Source organism: Macaca fascicularis, chromosome 12 (genome assembly GCF_037993035.2).
Source record: "Macaca fascicularis isolate 582-1 chromosome 12, T2T-MFA8v1.1".
Classification (NCBI taxonomy): Eukaryota; Metazoa; Chordata; class Mammalia; order Primates; family Cercopithecidae; genus Macaca; species Macaca fascicularis.
In genome coordinates this window covers 95,412,701-95,427,313 of record NC_088386.1, presented here as the reverse complement: position 1 = coordinate 95,427,313, position 14,613 = coordinate 95,412,701, and the positions used below count along the sequence as shown (strand labels likewise).

The window sequence follows — 14,613 nt, the reverse complement described above, 5'->3', positions numbered from 1 at the left end:
TTATAGAAAAAAGGAAGAGACTGATTGCTCTCTGCCAATTTGAACCTCACATATTTTCCCATGATTTGTCTCACAAATGGAGAAGTGTAAAGTTTTATGACTAAATTTTCAGAAATCTATTTCCTGGTTTCTAATTTGAGCCTCCCTAAAGACTGAAGAGATTATACCACAGATGCAGTCGCTTCAGTGCCAGGTGGACTGGTATTGCAGTCAGGTGGACAGGAATTAGACATAGGTATACTGCTATCAGAGCATTAGGTTAAGCAAACACTTGAATAACTTAATTCTCATTTTTGCAATGCTGTTAGAATAAATGGGTTGATATATGGGAAAAACTTTAACCTGATATAAAAGGCATAAGACCGAATGCCAATATTATCGCTAATTATGTTTAGTTTCCTAAGAACAAACTCGATATGTAGTTGTTTAAACTAAAGGGAGGATTGCCTCCTAGTCTGATCTATCACCTGCCTATGGTTGGATAATCTGTGCCTCTGCCTCATCATGATCTATTTTATATTGTTTGATTTGAAATGGTCAACACATTGGGATTTCTTATTTTTTCTCTTTCTTTCTTTCTTTCTTTCTTTCTTTCTTTCTTTCTTTCTTTCTTTCTTTCTTTCTGTCTGTCTGTCTGTCTTTCTGTCTTTCTTTCTTTCTTTTTCTCTCTTCAGGGTCTCATGGCATTTGCCTAGGCTGGAGTGCAGTGGTGCAATCTCGGCTCACTACAGCCACAACCTCCTGGGCTCAGGCAATTCCCCCACCTCATCCTTCCAAGTATATTTTGTAGAGACAGGGATTCACCATATTGCCCAGGCTGGTCTCAAAACTCCTGGACTCAGGCAATCTACCCGCCTCGGCCTCCCAAAGTCCTGGGATTATAGGCGCGAGCCACTGTGCCTGGGCCATGATTTTATTCTGTTTTTACTCACATGGAGATCTGTAATTTACATAAAAATTTTCATAAAAATCTGCAAATCCTAAGTTAAAACATTAAGATGCCAAAATTGGCACAACGAATGTTTAAAGATGATATTTTAAAGGTAATATTTAATACTGGGGAAGATGTAGTTAGAGACATTTACAGTGTTAATGATAGTATAAATTGGTATAAACTTTTTAGAAGTGAGCTTGTGATACGTATGAAGAGCTCTAAAAATGTATATAACTGCCTTTCAGGAATTCTAGATCTAGAGATAAATCCTAAGGAAATAGTAAAAGGGACATGTACAAGGATGTTTATCAAAGCATTATTTATAATAGCAAATACTGAAAATAATGGAAATGTTTGCTATTTGGGAATGTTTATATAAACTGTGGCATACTCAAGCATGATGTTTTAGAAGAACCTTCAGAGACATAGAAAATGCAGTCTAATGTAGAGAGAATTTGCAGTTAAGTTAGTTAATAAAACAGATATTAAGTACCTACTGTGTGCTAAGCAGTATCACCAGTGGGCAAAATAGAACTTATGTTTCCTCAAAGAACTTACATTGTAGTTGGGGAGGGGCAAAGAGACAGATCATAAATAAAAACCTTAATAAACAAATGAATTATGGAGTACATTAGAAAATAACAGGTGCTACAGCCAAAATAAATATTGAACAGGACAAGGGCATTAAGAGTTCTAGAATGGGGCCGTATTGTGATTATAGGTGGAATAATCCAAATTAGGCCTCTTTGTAAAGGCAATATTAGAGCAAAGACTTGAAGGAGTGAGACCACTAGCCACGTGGAGATGTGGAGGAGAGTTTTAGGCAGAGGGAATAGCCAGTGCAAGGGATACCAGGTAGTATAGGCAGCGTGATCTCAATATTGTAAAATATATATGTACATATTTTGTTTGTATTATATATAAGAAAAACATTTTTAAATTCTTAAAGCTTCCAACATATTTTCATAATATCTCTAAATCAATCCTGTGATTATTTCCGTCATCTTCCCTGCAGAGTAATTAGTAAGATTTATTAGTGGTAAATTTTATAAAAGCTAAATTTCAGTTCCTGTATTTGGATTATATTTGATGGCATATTCATGATAAGAAGGGAAAAGAAGCACAGCTCTTCCCGTATATGCCTTTTTCCACTGGTACCCATGACCAAGGGTAGAAACTTTAGCTTGTGAAAGAAACAAGAAAATTACGATTTGCCAAGTTTGGGCAGTCTGTTTGTGCATCATTTAGTAGGCTCAATGCAGATGCTAATAGCAGAAAAGTAAAGTATTTCAAGGAGGATCAGTGAATAAGGGATGTGAATAAACAATTAGTTTCTAATATTCCTCACACTAGATAGTAGAGTTTAAGACTTTCTACTAAAATATTAGGTTACCTTAATTGCACATATTCTTCCTTAAACAATAATCCAGAAAGAAGTAAATTGCTTTCTTTCTTTTTTTTTTTTTTTTGAGATGGAATCTCACTCTGTCACCCAGGCTAGAGCGCAGTGGTGCAATCTCAACTCACTGCAAGTTCTACCTCCCAGGTTCAAGAGATTCCTCTGCCTCAGCCTCCCGAGTAGCTGGGGCTACAGGCGCGCACCACCATGCATGGCTAATTTTTTGTATTTTAGTAGAGACGGGGGTTTCACCATGTTGGCCAGGAGGGTCTCGAACTCCTGACCTCGTGATCCACCCACCTCGGCCTCCCAAAGTGCTGAGATTACAGGCATGAGCCACCGTGCCTAGCTGTAAATCGCTTTCATTTTTTGAAGTAATATCTACTGAAGTATAATTTATAACACCTCTTTCTTTAGGGTAGAAATGTTATTCATCTAATTTTTCAATGAATTTGGTTCCCAACAATAGCGATTTTGCACTTGCTTAAATTTAATTGGCTTTATATATTTTTCTAACATTTTTTTTTGGTTATGTCAGTGTTTCCCAACATATTTTTCCCTCCCACCAAAACAGAAAAACCTCAACACATTGTTGCTATGTTTATGTTGTTTCCTACAAAAATTAAATAGAAATGATTGGCGCTATCAACTGTACAGTATAGTCAACAATCCAGGACAAATTAATTTACACAGTACTGCAGAGGAAGCAGAATCTATAAGGAAACAGGTTTCTGTTTTGAAGTTCCCAAAGAATATTATAAACAGAAGAGAAAAAGAAGTGAGCTCAGAAATGATTAACACCCATAGTCAGTGCCAAACACACAAAATCTTTTAAGCCAAATTCCTTTTAAAAGTTTGTAGTTGGCCAGCTTGTGGGGAACATAAATAAGGGCAAAGCAGTAATAGTTGATACTTTTAGATCTATAAATAAATACTTCATACATATATATTTAAAACCCTAAACATTTATGGGGTGATTTAAACACTGCTGTCTGATATGTTGTATGAATGGCCTGCATGTATGCATCATTGTTTAAAAATGCGGGGAAAATTCTTTGAACTGTAGTTTCATATGATGCCCTAGGAGTCAGAGATGGAGGTAATTGGTCCATCTTGGAATCAGGGGCTTCTGTTTAGTTATTTAAATGGGTTACTGAGCACTTTCCTGCTTACTTCTTTCTACTATAAATAAGAAATGCATCATCAGGCACTTTTCTTGACATTGAATACTCCAATTTACTCCACACCAAAACTTTATCTGGTATTTGAAAAATAATTTCCAGTTTTAGAATGAGTCTCATTTTAAGGAGCCTATTTTTAAAAATCATTTGCTGATGCTGGCTAGGAAGCCTAGTTGGGATGATGAAAAATGGAAGTCTCAATGTGTCACTAAGCATGTAACCTACAATTGGAACATGAAGGACTTAGACTTTGCCTGAACTCAGGGAGGGCACTGTTCTATTTTTGAAAAACCTGAGAGTAGCAAGTCACTTGAGTTTCCCTCTTATCTGGACTGGCTTCGTTATGGGAGGTTAATTTATACTTATGTTGTAATGTCTTCTGAATTATTTCTACTCTGAAAGATTCAAAGGCAATAGAATGAGGTTCACAGTGCCTCACTGAGCAAGGAAACGTCATAGCCATTTTACAGAAAGAGAGCTGAGCAGAGGCAGTGTCCCGTTGAGGTGGAACTTGAATTTGGACCCACGAGAGCACTTCCTAGCCCTGTGGCACACAGTTCTCACTTAGCTTTCTTTTCTGTGAATTCAGCCACATGCACATAAGTCCCGCATTCTTCCCGCCATGGGAGCATTGGACTTAGCAATTATGTTTGAGTTTTATGGCTTTAGTCATCAAATGTCCTGTTTCAGCTGTGGTTTCTCTTTAGTGCATGGTCTAAAAAATTTAAAATGCCAATATATAATGATAACTAATTGTTTTTGGTATAATAACTGTTTATATTTTTGAACCGGAGTTCTGAGTCTGGTGACCTTGCTCTGTTTGTGACTCTGAAGCAAAGTCCACATTTAGGCTAGGGTTTTACCTTATTTTAACCTTCTTCCTGTTTTTATACTCAGGAACCTGCATGGTTCCTGGCACTCACCAGGTTTTCAGTAACAAAGTTTTTTTTTGTTTTTGAGACAGAGTCTCGCTCTGTCACCAGGCTGGAGTGCAGTGGCGCGATCTCGGCTCACTGCAACCTCCACCTCCTGGGTTCAAGTGATTCTCCTGCCTCAGCCTCCTGAGTAGCTGGGACTACAGGCGCATGCCACCATGCTCAGCTGATTTTTGTATTTTTAGTAGAGACGGGGTTTCACGATATTGGCCAGGCTGGTCTCGATCTCCTTACCTTGGGATCCGCCCACCTCGACCTCCCAAAGTGCTGGGATTATAGGCGTGAGCCACCGCGCCCAGCCCAGTAACAAAGTGTTTAATGAGGGAGTTGAATTGGTTGAAAAGAATCTGTTTATTCAAACTGTAATGCAGTCCACAAATTTGAAGTTTTCTTTTTAGATGTAAAAGTACCAAATATCCTAAAACACCATCCCAGCTCTCTCTTCATGCATGCTTTAATACTGGCCACCAAAGAGGAGTATAATTTAATGAATGGAACTTCTGAAGACACCCCTAAACAACTTTGGACCTCCTAAAGTGAAACTCTTTTCTGTAGAGTTAAAATATGTAGAATCCTTTCACCTTTAATTGATTGAAAATGATGGTGCCTGGAACTATTTTTGAGAATAATTTTGATCTAAAGGGAAAAAAATACATGTGTTTCTTCTGAGTGCTGCTTTTCCATTTTCCTAATGGGCTCTTCACTATTGTTTTGTCTGAATGCAGTTTTTTATTTGTGTTATTCCAGACATGGTCCTACCACAAGCATCTTTAAACCAGACATTAATAGCATAGTTCACAGTCATTACTGCCAGTGCTCAAACACAAATATTGCATTTGTGTTTGCGAAAGCTACACATCAGATGTTAATTAAGTGCATTTGGTTTTTTTCTGCTTAAACAATCTGGCATAAAGAGTTTACATCCATATCAGTTCACCATAAGGTCTCAACAATATCTAAATCACCAGCCGTACAGTATATGATAAATACAGTGTTTCTACACAAGAAAATAACGGAATTGTCAGGAAAACATCAGGCCTGTTATATTTCTCTGTGAAATAATAGCAACTGAATCTCAGTTTCTTTTTCTTTTTGATAAAAAAGTATTTAACTAGGAGTAAACACCAATATTTAGAATGATAAATTTTTCATTAAAGCACACATGGAAAGCGAAATCATAGCAAAGATTTTTTTCCTTGTTTTTAGCTTGCTTCAGGGCGTTGTGACAGTTGTGTTGGAAGAAAATTGGAATTTCAGCCTTGCAGTGAGGGGATTCGTGCTGCCACCAGAGCAGCCGAGTGCCAATCTGCGGGAGGTGGGAGTGGAGCGAAACCGCAAACTGAGAAACAAACTTTCACATCAGGTTTCTAATTTTAGAGCAAAAAGTGGAATTACTTTAATTATATGACATTTAACTGGAAAAACGATTTGCTGGGATTAATTATCTCTCTCATTTAAAATACCTTCTTAGTAGGTTTAAATTAACATAAAAAATCAAATTCAGCATTTAAATAAGGTCAATGGGACTGCTGGATTTAAACACAGAATCTGATTCAGTATAATCGGATCACCGTATTGGTTTTGACTTGGAAGGATTAAATGGAGGAAATTGGAAAAGCGTGAATTTGGGCAGAAAGAGAAATGTTCTCTTCTTTCTTTCTTTCTTTCTTCTTTCACCCTCTAAGAGAGAGAAGTTTCCCCACCTTGGGAGGAAACTATTACCCTGATTAAGTCAGAAACATCTCAGATTCGTTAACTGTCTCTGTTTTTTCACTACTTGAATAAGAAATAGTAATAAAACAAAAATATTGTGTAACTAAAGCTTACTAGAAGAATTTAAAATATATATAACAAGGTCCCGTTTGAAAAATGATTATTCTGTGTTAAGTGATTACCTCTTATTTTATTTAAAAGCATATGAAAGTTATTTCTGATGTTTTATTTTGCTAGAAAAAAATGAACTTTATGCTTTTGAAGGAATTTTAAAAATAAGAGTTTCATTTTAGTCAAGTAAGTCGGTGTTGGGACACTGAACAGTATACATTTCTTTATTGAACTCTTGTCCTTAGGGCTTACATCTAAACTTACTTTATCTTTAATAATTTATCTTAGGCAATGAGTTCATTTATAGCAAGAATGATCAACTTTGGAAATTCTACTAACAAGGGGAAGTTATTAGACATGTGATGGTAGAGGATGTCTTGGAATTTGCTGGGTGAGGGATTCAGGAAAAGTCCCAGGGCCACAGGGATGGAATGACCCATGTCATGGGGAGAGCCCCAGGTCCATAAGCAGGAACTTCCTTTGAAAGTGACTTGCTCCCCAAGGCTGATGAATTGCATGTGAATATCTGAATGTGACTGGGCATCTCAAAGGTATGGGTATGGGACAGCAAAGTATAATGGTGAAGCACTACATGCCTGGTAAGGATTTTGAATAGTTGTGCTGATGTAACCCTCAGTGTTATATACTCTTCAGCAAAACCTGCGTGTGATCCAACTATTTGTTGGAACGATGGTAAAGTTATTACCATTCCTTGAGTCAAAATAGGATATGTACACTAGATTTGAGGACATAAGACTATTTGTAACATTACTTGTTGGGGGGTAGATGAGAGAAAAATGTTTGGATGTTTTCTGTTAATAGTGGCAACATTAACATTGACAAAAATTCCAGTTATACTCTGTGCAATGTTAAAACTGATATAGTTCTTAAAGATATTTAGGGTAAGTGATTGGGACATGAGATGATGAGAGAGATGTATTGACTGTTAGGAAATTTAATTTTTATGAAATCAGCATTATGGGGAAATACTGTAATCTGATTCATTCCTGCAGAATTCCCAGGAGGAAGAGGCCCAGCCTCGGGAGTTGAAATGTTTCATTATGTACATGTGTGGGAAAAAGATGAAATGTGGTTTCCGTGTGCTGATTTTCTGTAAAACATCTATTAGTATGAGAGTAGCCAGGCTAGGCAACAGAGCCCCCAAACCATCAAGTCTAGGGAAAAGTGAACCGAGAAGGCACTTCTCTGATGGATACTGACATCAGGAGCAATAAGTTTGAAAGCAGCAAGAAAAAGGAATGACAGTAAAATAATGTTGAAATAGTAGCTAAGAAATGATCACATGTTGAAGATGAGGTCAGCCCTTTATCCCTCATCAATCCCTGCTTAACTTTGCTTTTAGAAATGTAAGGTTCCCCAAAAATGAGGAAACTGCAAATGTAAGCTTTTTATACCAATGCTAATTTAACCAAGTTGTCCATCTTATAGTGTAAACTATAATTAGAGCCACACTATTTATGTAACGTGAGCCGCACCATCCCTGAGACAGGGAAAAGCGGGACATTTGCCCCTGAACTCTAGCGTAACAGGGCTGTAGAGTGGCAGTGGCCATCTCAGTCTCTTGTGAAGCTGGGGATAAAAGAAAGAGGTGCCTCCAACAGGTTGTACAAGGAGAAAGGCACGAGGTTTATAAGTCTGTGTGAGGGGATTCTTGTGTTTTGTTTGGCTCCAAACCCTGCCAAACTCACATCATCACAAAACACATGAGTCCCTTTGCTCTTCCCAGTTTCAAGGCTGTTTGTTAGTTTTTAGTGACTTCTTTCCCTAGTTAAGACTGGTTTTGAGATTCATTTTAATCTGATATTAACCTAATTCAATAATGACAAATGTTTGTTTCAGGGAGAGGGAGTGGTGGGTACAGAGGTGTGATTTACTCCTGTCTCTGAGACTCTTAGGCCTGTCATTGAATTCCAAACCCCATGGAGATGGCCTTGGAAATGAATGAAGTTCCAAGGCCTGTTGCTGCTGATGGACTTAGCTCTTAACCGTGCTTTTCTTTCTCTGTTGGTATTTTGGAAAGTTTGAGCTCTTTTAGGAAAAAAAAAATCCTTCAGATACTTTTATAGTAGATAAAGTTACCTGATTATATCCTAAATACTTTCGTTATGGAAAAAAAATATTATCTTCAGAAAATTCTGGAGTTGACAATAAGGAATATTTGTACTGTTTTTAAATAAAACCGAGTAAAGGAAACGCCTCCGATTAAAACTGGCTGACGAATAGAATCTTCAAAACGAGGCTTTTGTTCTGCCTGATTAACATGCTCTTCTAATGATTTAGGTGTTGGTGCCAGCCCGTATGTGATGAACTGCAACATTACCATAGATTCTCAAGACATGTCTGCAGGAAGAGAGATTGCTAGTGCCATTCGGGGCTCAAATGCAAATGGATTGAAGGGTGTCCAAGCGATGGCTTTTCCCCACGAGGGAAAAATTGAAATAGCCTGCAACGTGGAGAGTTTTGATGACCAAGAAGCTGCAGAAATCTCAGAAGACTTCCAACATGTGTCTTACAGTGTCCTTGGTGATCAGTTTTCTTACGTGTCTCCTCATTACATAGAAGCTCAAGTTAAGAAGTTGGCAAGTGATTGGGGAATTGGTACTAAAGGGAGAGCATTAGTTGGATTTACACCCCAAGAGTGCAAGAACTGTGCTGAATATGCTATAAAGGAAAATATTGGGGAATTCTGGAAGATTCGGGGAGGTGTTTTCATGTGATCCAATCTAAGGCCTCACTGAAATTTTAAGGAAAATTATTAGTCGTTACAAAATTTTCTTTTGGGCACTGAAGATGTGGAGAAACTACAAAGAGCTTAGTTGCAGCCATGTATTGGAAAATTGAAAGCATTCTTTGTTCAACAACAACAAGTGTTCATAGATTATTCTTAATTACCTTGTATTTCTAGTCATTGTTACAATTTCAAGAGAATCTACTTTGTATCATGTGCTAGTAATGTGTGAGCATTAGAAGCTCTTCTCAATCAACTGAGTAAAATGGCCATGGTTTCTGAACCATCTTTCATTATTATAAGAAAACAAGATAAATGGACTTGATTGGATTTTCCTGAATGAACTCTCAAATTCCATATTCAACTCTCATGTTTTGAGTAATTACTACTTTATTTATTTATTTTTTTGAGACAGGGTCTCACTCTGTCACCCAGGCTCATGGATCATTGCAGCCTCTCCCTCCTGGGCTTAGGCAGCCCTCCCACCTCAGCTTCCCAAGTAGAGGGGACTACAGGTACCAGCCACCACACCAAGCTCATTTTTGTATTTTTTGTAGAGACAGAATCTGATTGTGTTGCTCAAGCTAATCTCAAACTCCTGGCTAATTATTCTTTTAATATGTACATTTTAAAAAATCAAGACTGAGTACAGTAGTTCATGCCTGTAATCCCAACGCTTTGGGAGGCCAAGGCGGGTGAATCACTTGAGCCTAGCAGTTTGAGACCAAACTCAAACTGGGCAACGTGACAAAACCACATCTTTACAAAAACTACAAAAATTAGCCAGGCATGGCAGTGCACACCTGTAGTAGCTACTTGGAAGGCTAAGGTGGGAGGATGACCTGAGCACAGGAGGTCGAGGCAAGATCATGCAGTGAGCCATGATTGTGCTACTGCACTCCAGCCTAGGCAACAGAATGGGACCCTGTCTCAAAAAAAAAAAAAAAAAAAAAAAAAAAAATCAAATACTAAGTGACTAAAAAATGGGAGGGTAACAAAATATAATCTCCCTTTCAAAGCATGATGGTTCATTCTTGCCTTACTACTTTTAGGATGCTCTGCTGTTCATAAACCAGATATAGAATTTTGAAATGTTTATATAGGGAGATGGCATGATGGTGTTGGGCATGACTTCAAGGAAGTACTTATTCTTTTGGAATTTAGATGGAAAGTCTAAAGGTTTAGAGAACATATTGTTTTTGAGCAAAGAGAAGGGTATTGGCAGAAGAAATTTACTTTTGAAAGAAATTAAAATTTGTAGCTTTTTTGTGGACTAAAAGAAGCTATTTGTCAATGATGGCAATTTTAAGTAAATCCTTAGTATTTATATTGTTCTAGTATCAGACGCTTCCCATAAAGCACAGAGAAATGAATTTTTCCACAAATTGAGTTTAGCAAGAAAGACTGTGATCTTCTTTAATAAAAGCAGAAAGTGTGAATTTATTTTAAGGAATTAAAAATAAAGAGGTTGGCTAGGTGTGGTGGCTCATGCCTATAATCCCAGCACTTAGGGGGGCCAAGGTAGGAGGATCACTTGAACCCAGGAGTTTGAGATCAGCTTGGTCAATGTAGTGAGACTATCTCTATTAGAAAAAAAAAAAGTTTAAAAAAAGGTTGAACTCAGTCTTTTTATAGGATCCAGTGATCTAATTTTTTTTTTCTTTTTTACTTACATTTGATTCTTGAATCTGATTGCATTTATATCATTCTGGAATTCCAATTCTGTGTGTGTTTTCTCTGTCAATATGGTTACAACGAAGATGGAAAAGATGATGGACTAGGTATGGTTTTTAGACGTGAGGAATTTTAGTTGCTCTGGTGAAGAGACAAAATGCTGTCTAGCTAGACCTGATAGGTCTGTCTCTCAGTCTCTGAGAGCTGAGAAGCAGTAGTGCCCAGATCTTGCCTTGCTTTGGCAGAGGCTGTGTGGCCCAATAGAAAGAACAGTAGACAGTGGATTGGAGGGCTTGAGTTCAGTCCTTGCTGTTATTTTTCATGTAGCCATAATTTCATTAGCTATGAAATAGGAAAAATAATTCCCACCCCGACTAGGGGAATAAACGTCTGTAAGCTGTAATGTAAAAATGAAATGTATTATTAACAGTTTTTCTAGATCTATTCTAGAGCTTTGCTTTAGTTTTGAGCATCAGTATTAAACAGATGAGAGGGGATAAAAGCCCATGGTGCTGCTGATTCATATTGGGTTGTAGGAGGGGTTGATTCATTTGCCAGTTACCTGAATTAACCTCTCCAGGTTCCTGTCACAGCATTAAAGGCTGCTGGCTTTGAGCAAGGCCTATTGAAAAGCAAACATGCTTTTAATGGGTACAGTGTGTCAGTTTGGGAAGATGAAAAATGTTCTGGAGATGGATGATGGTGCTTGGTTGCACAACAGTGTGAATGTACTTAATTCCACTGAATTATACACTTAAACATGACTAAAGTGGTAAATTGTATGTTCTGCACATTGTGTTCTATAATTAAAAAACAAAAAGTATGTATTTATCCCACAAAAGTTAAGAAAAAAATTAAAAAATCACCTCATATCTGAATAAGATAACTTTACTAAGTCTATTGTATTAGTCCATTCTCGTATTGCTATAAAGAAATACCTGAGACTGGGTAATTTATAAAGAAAAGAGAGGTAATTGGCTCATGGTTCTGCAGGCTGTACAGGAACAATGATGCTGAAATCTGCTTGGCTTCTGGGGAGGCCTCAGGAAGCTTACAGTCATGGTGGAAGGGGAAGGGGGAGCAGTTATGTCACATGGCCAGAGAAGGAGCAACAGAGCTGGTGGGGAGGTGCTACATACTTTAAACGACCAGATCTCATGAGAACTCACTCACTATCATGAGGAGAGTACCAAGAGGATGGTACTAAACCATTCATGAGAAATGCACCCCCAATGATTCAATCACCTTTCACCAGGCCCACCTCCAACACTGGGTATTATGATTAAACATGAGATTTGGGTGGAGACACTGATCCAAACCAGATCATCCATATGTTCTAAATAAAATGTTGGCAAATTTCTAATATCTATTAATAGATACAACTATGCAGGACCTATTTTTCCCTTTTAAAATCTATTATGATGGACTGTAGTGCTCCAGATGAGGTTTAGTTAATGGTTTAAAATAAAGTTGATTAAATGTGGCCTTTGATCCAGCTATCCATTAAAAAATAAAAATTTACTATTTTTATTATAAATAAATAATTTTCTTTTTCTGAGATAGAGCCTCATTCTGTCACCCAGGTTGGAGTGCAGTGGCACAATCTTGGCTCACTTCAACCTCCACCTCCCAGGTTCAAGGGATTCTCCTGCCTCAGCCTCCTGAGTAGCTGGGATTACAGGTGGGCATCATCACACTCAGCTATTTGTTTTTTCAGTAGAAACAGGGTTTCACCATCTTGCCCAGGCTGGTCTTGAACCCCTGCGCTCAGGTGATCTGCCGACCTCAGGCTCCCAAAATGCTGGGATTACCAGTGTAAGCCACCACGCCTGGCCAATAATTTTTAAAACAAGCACAGACACACCTCTTACGTCTCATTCATATTTGAATTTGTCTTTTCTTTCTCTGTTTCCCTTCTGCCTTTTAGAAAATCTGAACCAGCTGTAAATTGCTGAAAGTGTTCTGGTGGATGGGTAGAGTATCACCAGCTCTTCCTGTGCAGGAACTGGCAGAAGTCACTGGGATGCATCTATGATCACTAGGAAGGACGATCCCATTGACTTGAGAAAACCTGACAAAATGAACTAACAAATACCTCGGCTCATATGCAGCTTTTCTCGGATTGGCCTCTTAGAAGCAGCCCCACAGTTTGTGCCAATGTTTCATCAGTATTTGTTTTTTAAATCTTACTGCAAGGTGGACATTGTATGGAATATGTGCTTCATAGCTCATATTTACCCTCCCTCCTTTTACCAACTGTGAAGAGGCCAAAATTGATGTGAACAAATAGACTTTACTTTCTATCAACCCCTTTGGTTTTTATTCTACCCAGCTTTAAACTTTAACTTTTAGTTTCTTAAAAGAGGGATAAGGAAAGCAACAAGCTAGGCTATGAGGTGATAAGGTTTTGTGTGTGGGGTGCGGGGGAGAGGGGGAGTTGTCGTTGGTTTCCAGCCTAAATTGGGACTTAACTCATGATAAATTAAAACTATTTAAACATTGGGAGAAGGGAGTAAGTAAAATATAACTGAAATAAAACAAAAGGGGGGTAATATTTTCATTTCTTGACATAATGAAAAGCCTTGCTCTGTAATTGGTTTGTACTGTCTTGGAAGTGGCGTCCGTGGTCAACAAAGGACCACTCTGTGAGAGATCTGCAAGGAATTTATCATCCCCCCTGGCTGAGCCAAAGCAGGCTTGATATACAGTTTTGTTTCATATAAATATTCTCATGTTACTGTTTACTCTGTGGGAATATGAGGATCTCACTGACAGGGTACGTGCTCCACTGCCTTGCTTTTAAAGGCATTTATTTGACTCTGTTGTTTGTACTTGCCCAGAAACTTCAGAGAATAGCCCAGGAACTTGTTTGATAAGCATCCAGACCATGCTCCCGGAGTATGTTGTGCTTGGGGGCTTAGGAAAGCTTATTGTTTTAAGTGAGCCTGCACATGGCCTCCAAGGAGCCCATTTTTCATAGATAAAACAATTGGGACACCCTCAGCCATGTCTTAGAATGCTTCTCCAATGTGTAATAAAATGTCCTGGTGAGCAGGGCTCTGGTTGAACTCAGACTGCCTTTGGATAACTCTGCCACTTCTTTTGTTCCTATTTGCAGTGTTGTGAGGCAAATTAGTGTATTGTGAATTAAGATGTGAGATACAGACCTAAACATGGGACTAATTTCTTTTACATTTTTAGTATGGGTGTTAACCTATTATCTGTCACCCTTCCATATACTTTTTTTTTTTTTTTCTTAAGACAAGGTCTTGCTTTGTTACTCAGGCTGGAGTGCAGTGGCATGATCATGGCTCTCCACAGCCTTGACGTCCCAGGCTGAAGTGATCCTCTCATCTCAGCCACCCAAGTAGCTGGGACTACAGGTGCACACCACTACACCTGGCTAATTATTTTTTATTTTATTTTATTTTATTTTATTTTTTGAGATGCAGTCTCACTCTGTCACCCAGGATGGAGTGCAGCGACATGATCTCAGCCTGCTGCAACCTTCATCTCTTGGGTTCAAGCGATTCTCCTGCCTCAGCCTCTGGAGTAACTGGGATTACAGGTGCATGCCACCATACCTGGCTAATTTTTTGTATTTTTAGTAGAGAGTGGGTTTCACCATGTTGGTCAGGCTGGTCTCGAACTCCTGACCTCAAGTGATCTGCCCGCCTCGGCCTCCCAAAGTGCTGGCATTACAGGTATGAGCCACTGCGCCCAGCCAATTTTTTTTATTTTTTATTTTTATGTTTAGTAGACACAGGGCCTTGCTATGTTGCCCAGGCTGGTCTTAAACTGAGCTCAAGCAGTCCTCCCACCTTGGCCTCCCAAAGTTCTGGGATTACAGGCATCAGTCACTGCACCTGGCCCCATACTCTACTTTCTGATACTGGGACTCTGCAAACCACATTTCT

The 14,613-nt window shown here is 38.5% G+C and overlaps 1 protein-coding gene across 12 annotated transcripts in view; it reads left to right on the top strand.

Moving 5' to 3' along the window:
• The window catches only part of FTCDNL1 (formiminotransferase cyclodeaminase N-terminal like), a 45,051-nt gene extending 33,477 nt beyond the window's left edge, over positions 1-11,574 (top strand). For all 12 annotated transcript variants that reach the window (XM_074009640.1, XM_074009635.1, XM_015432539.4 and 9 more), the window contains one exon: positions 8,575-11,574. In XM_074009640.1, the coding sequence (XP_073865741.1) occupies positions 8,575-9,011 (437 nt within the window). In that variant the 3' untranslated portion in view covers positions 9,012-11,574. The remainder of the gene's footprint in view (positions 1-8,574) is intronic.
• Positions 11,575-14,613: the final 3,039 nt, after the last annotated feature.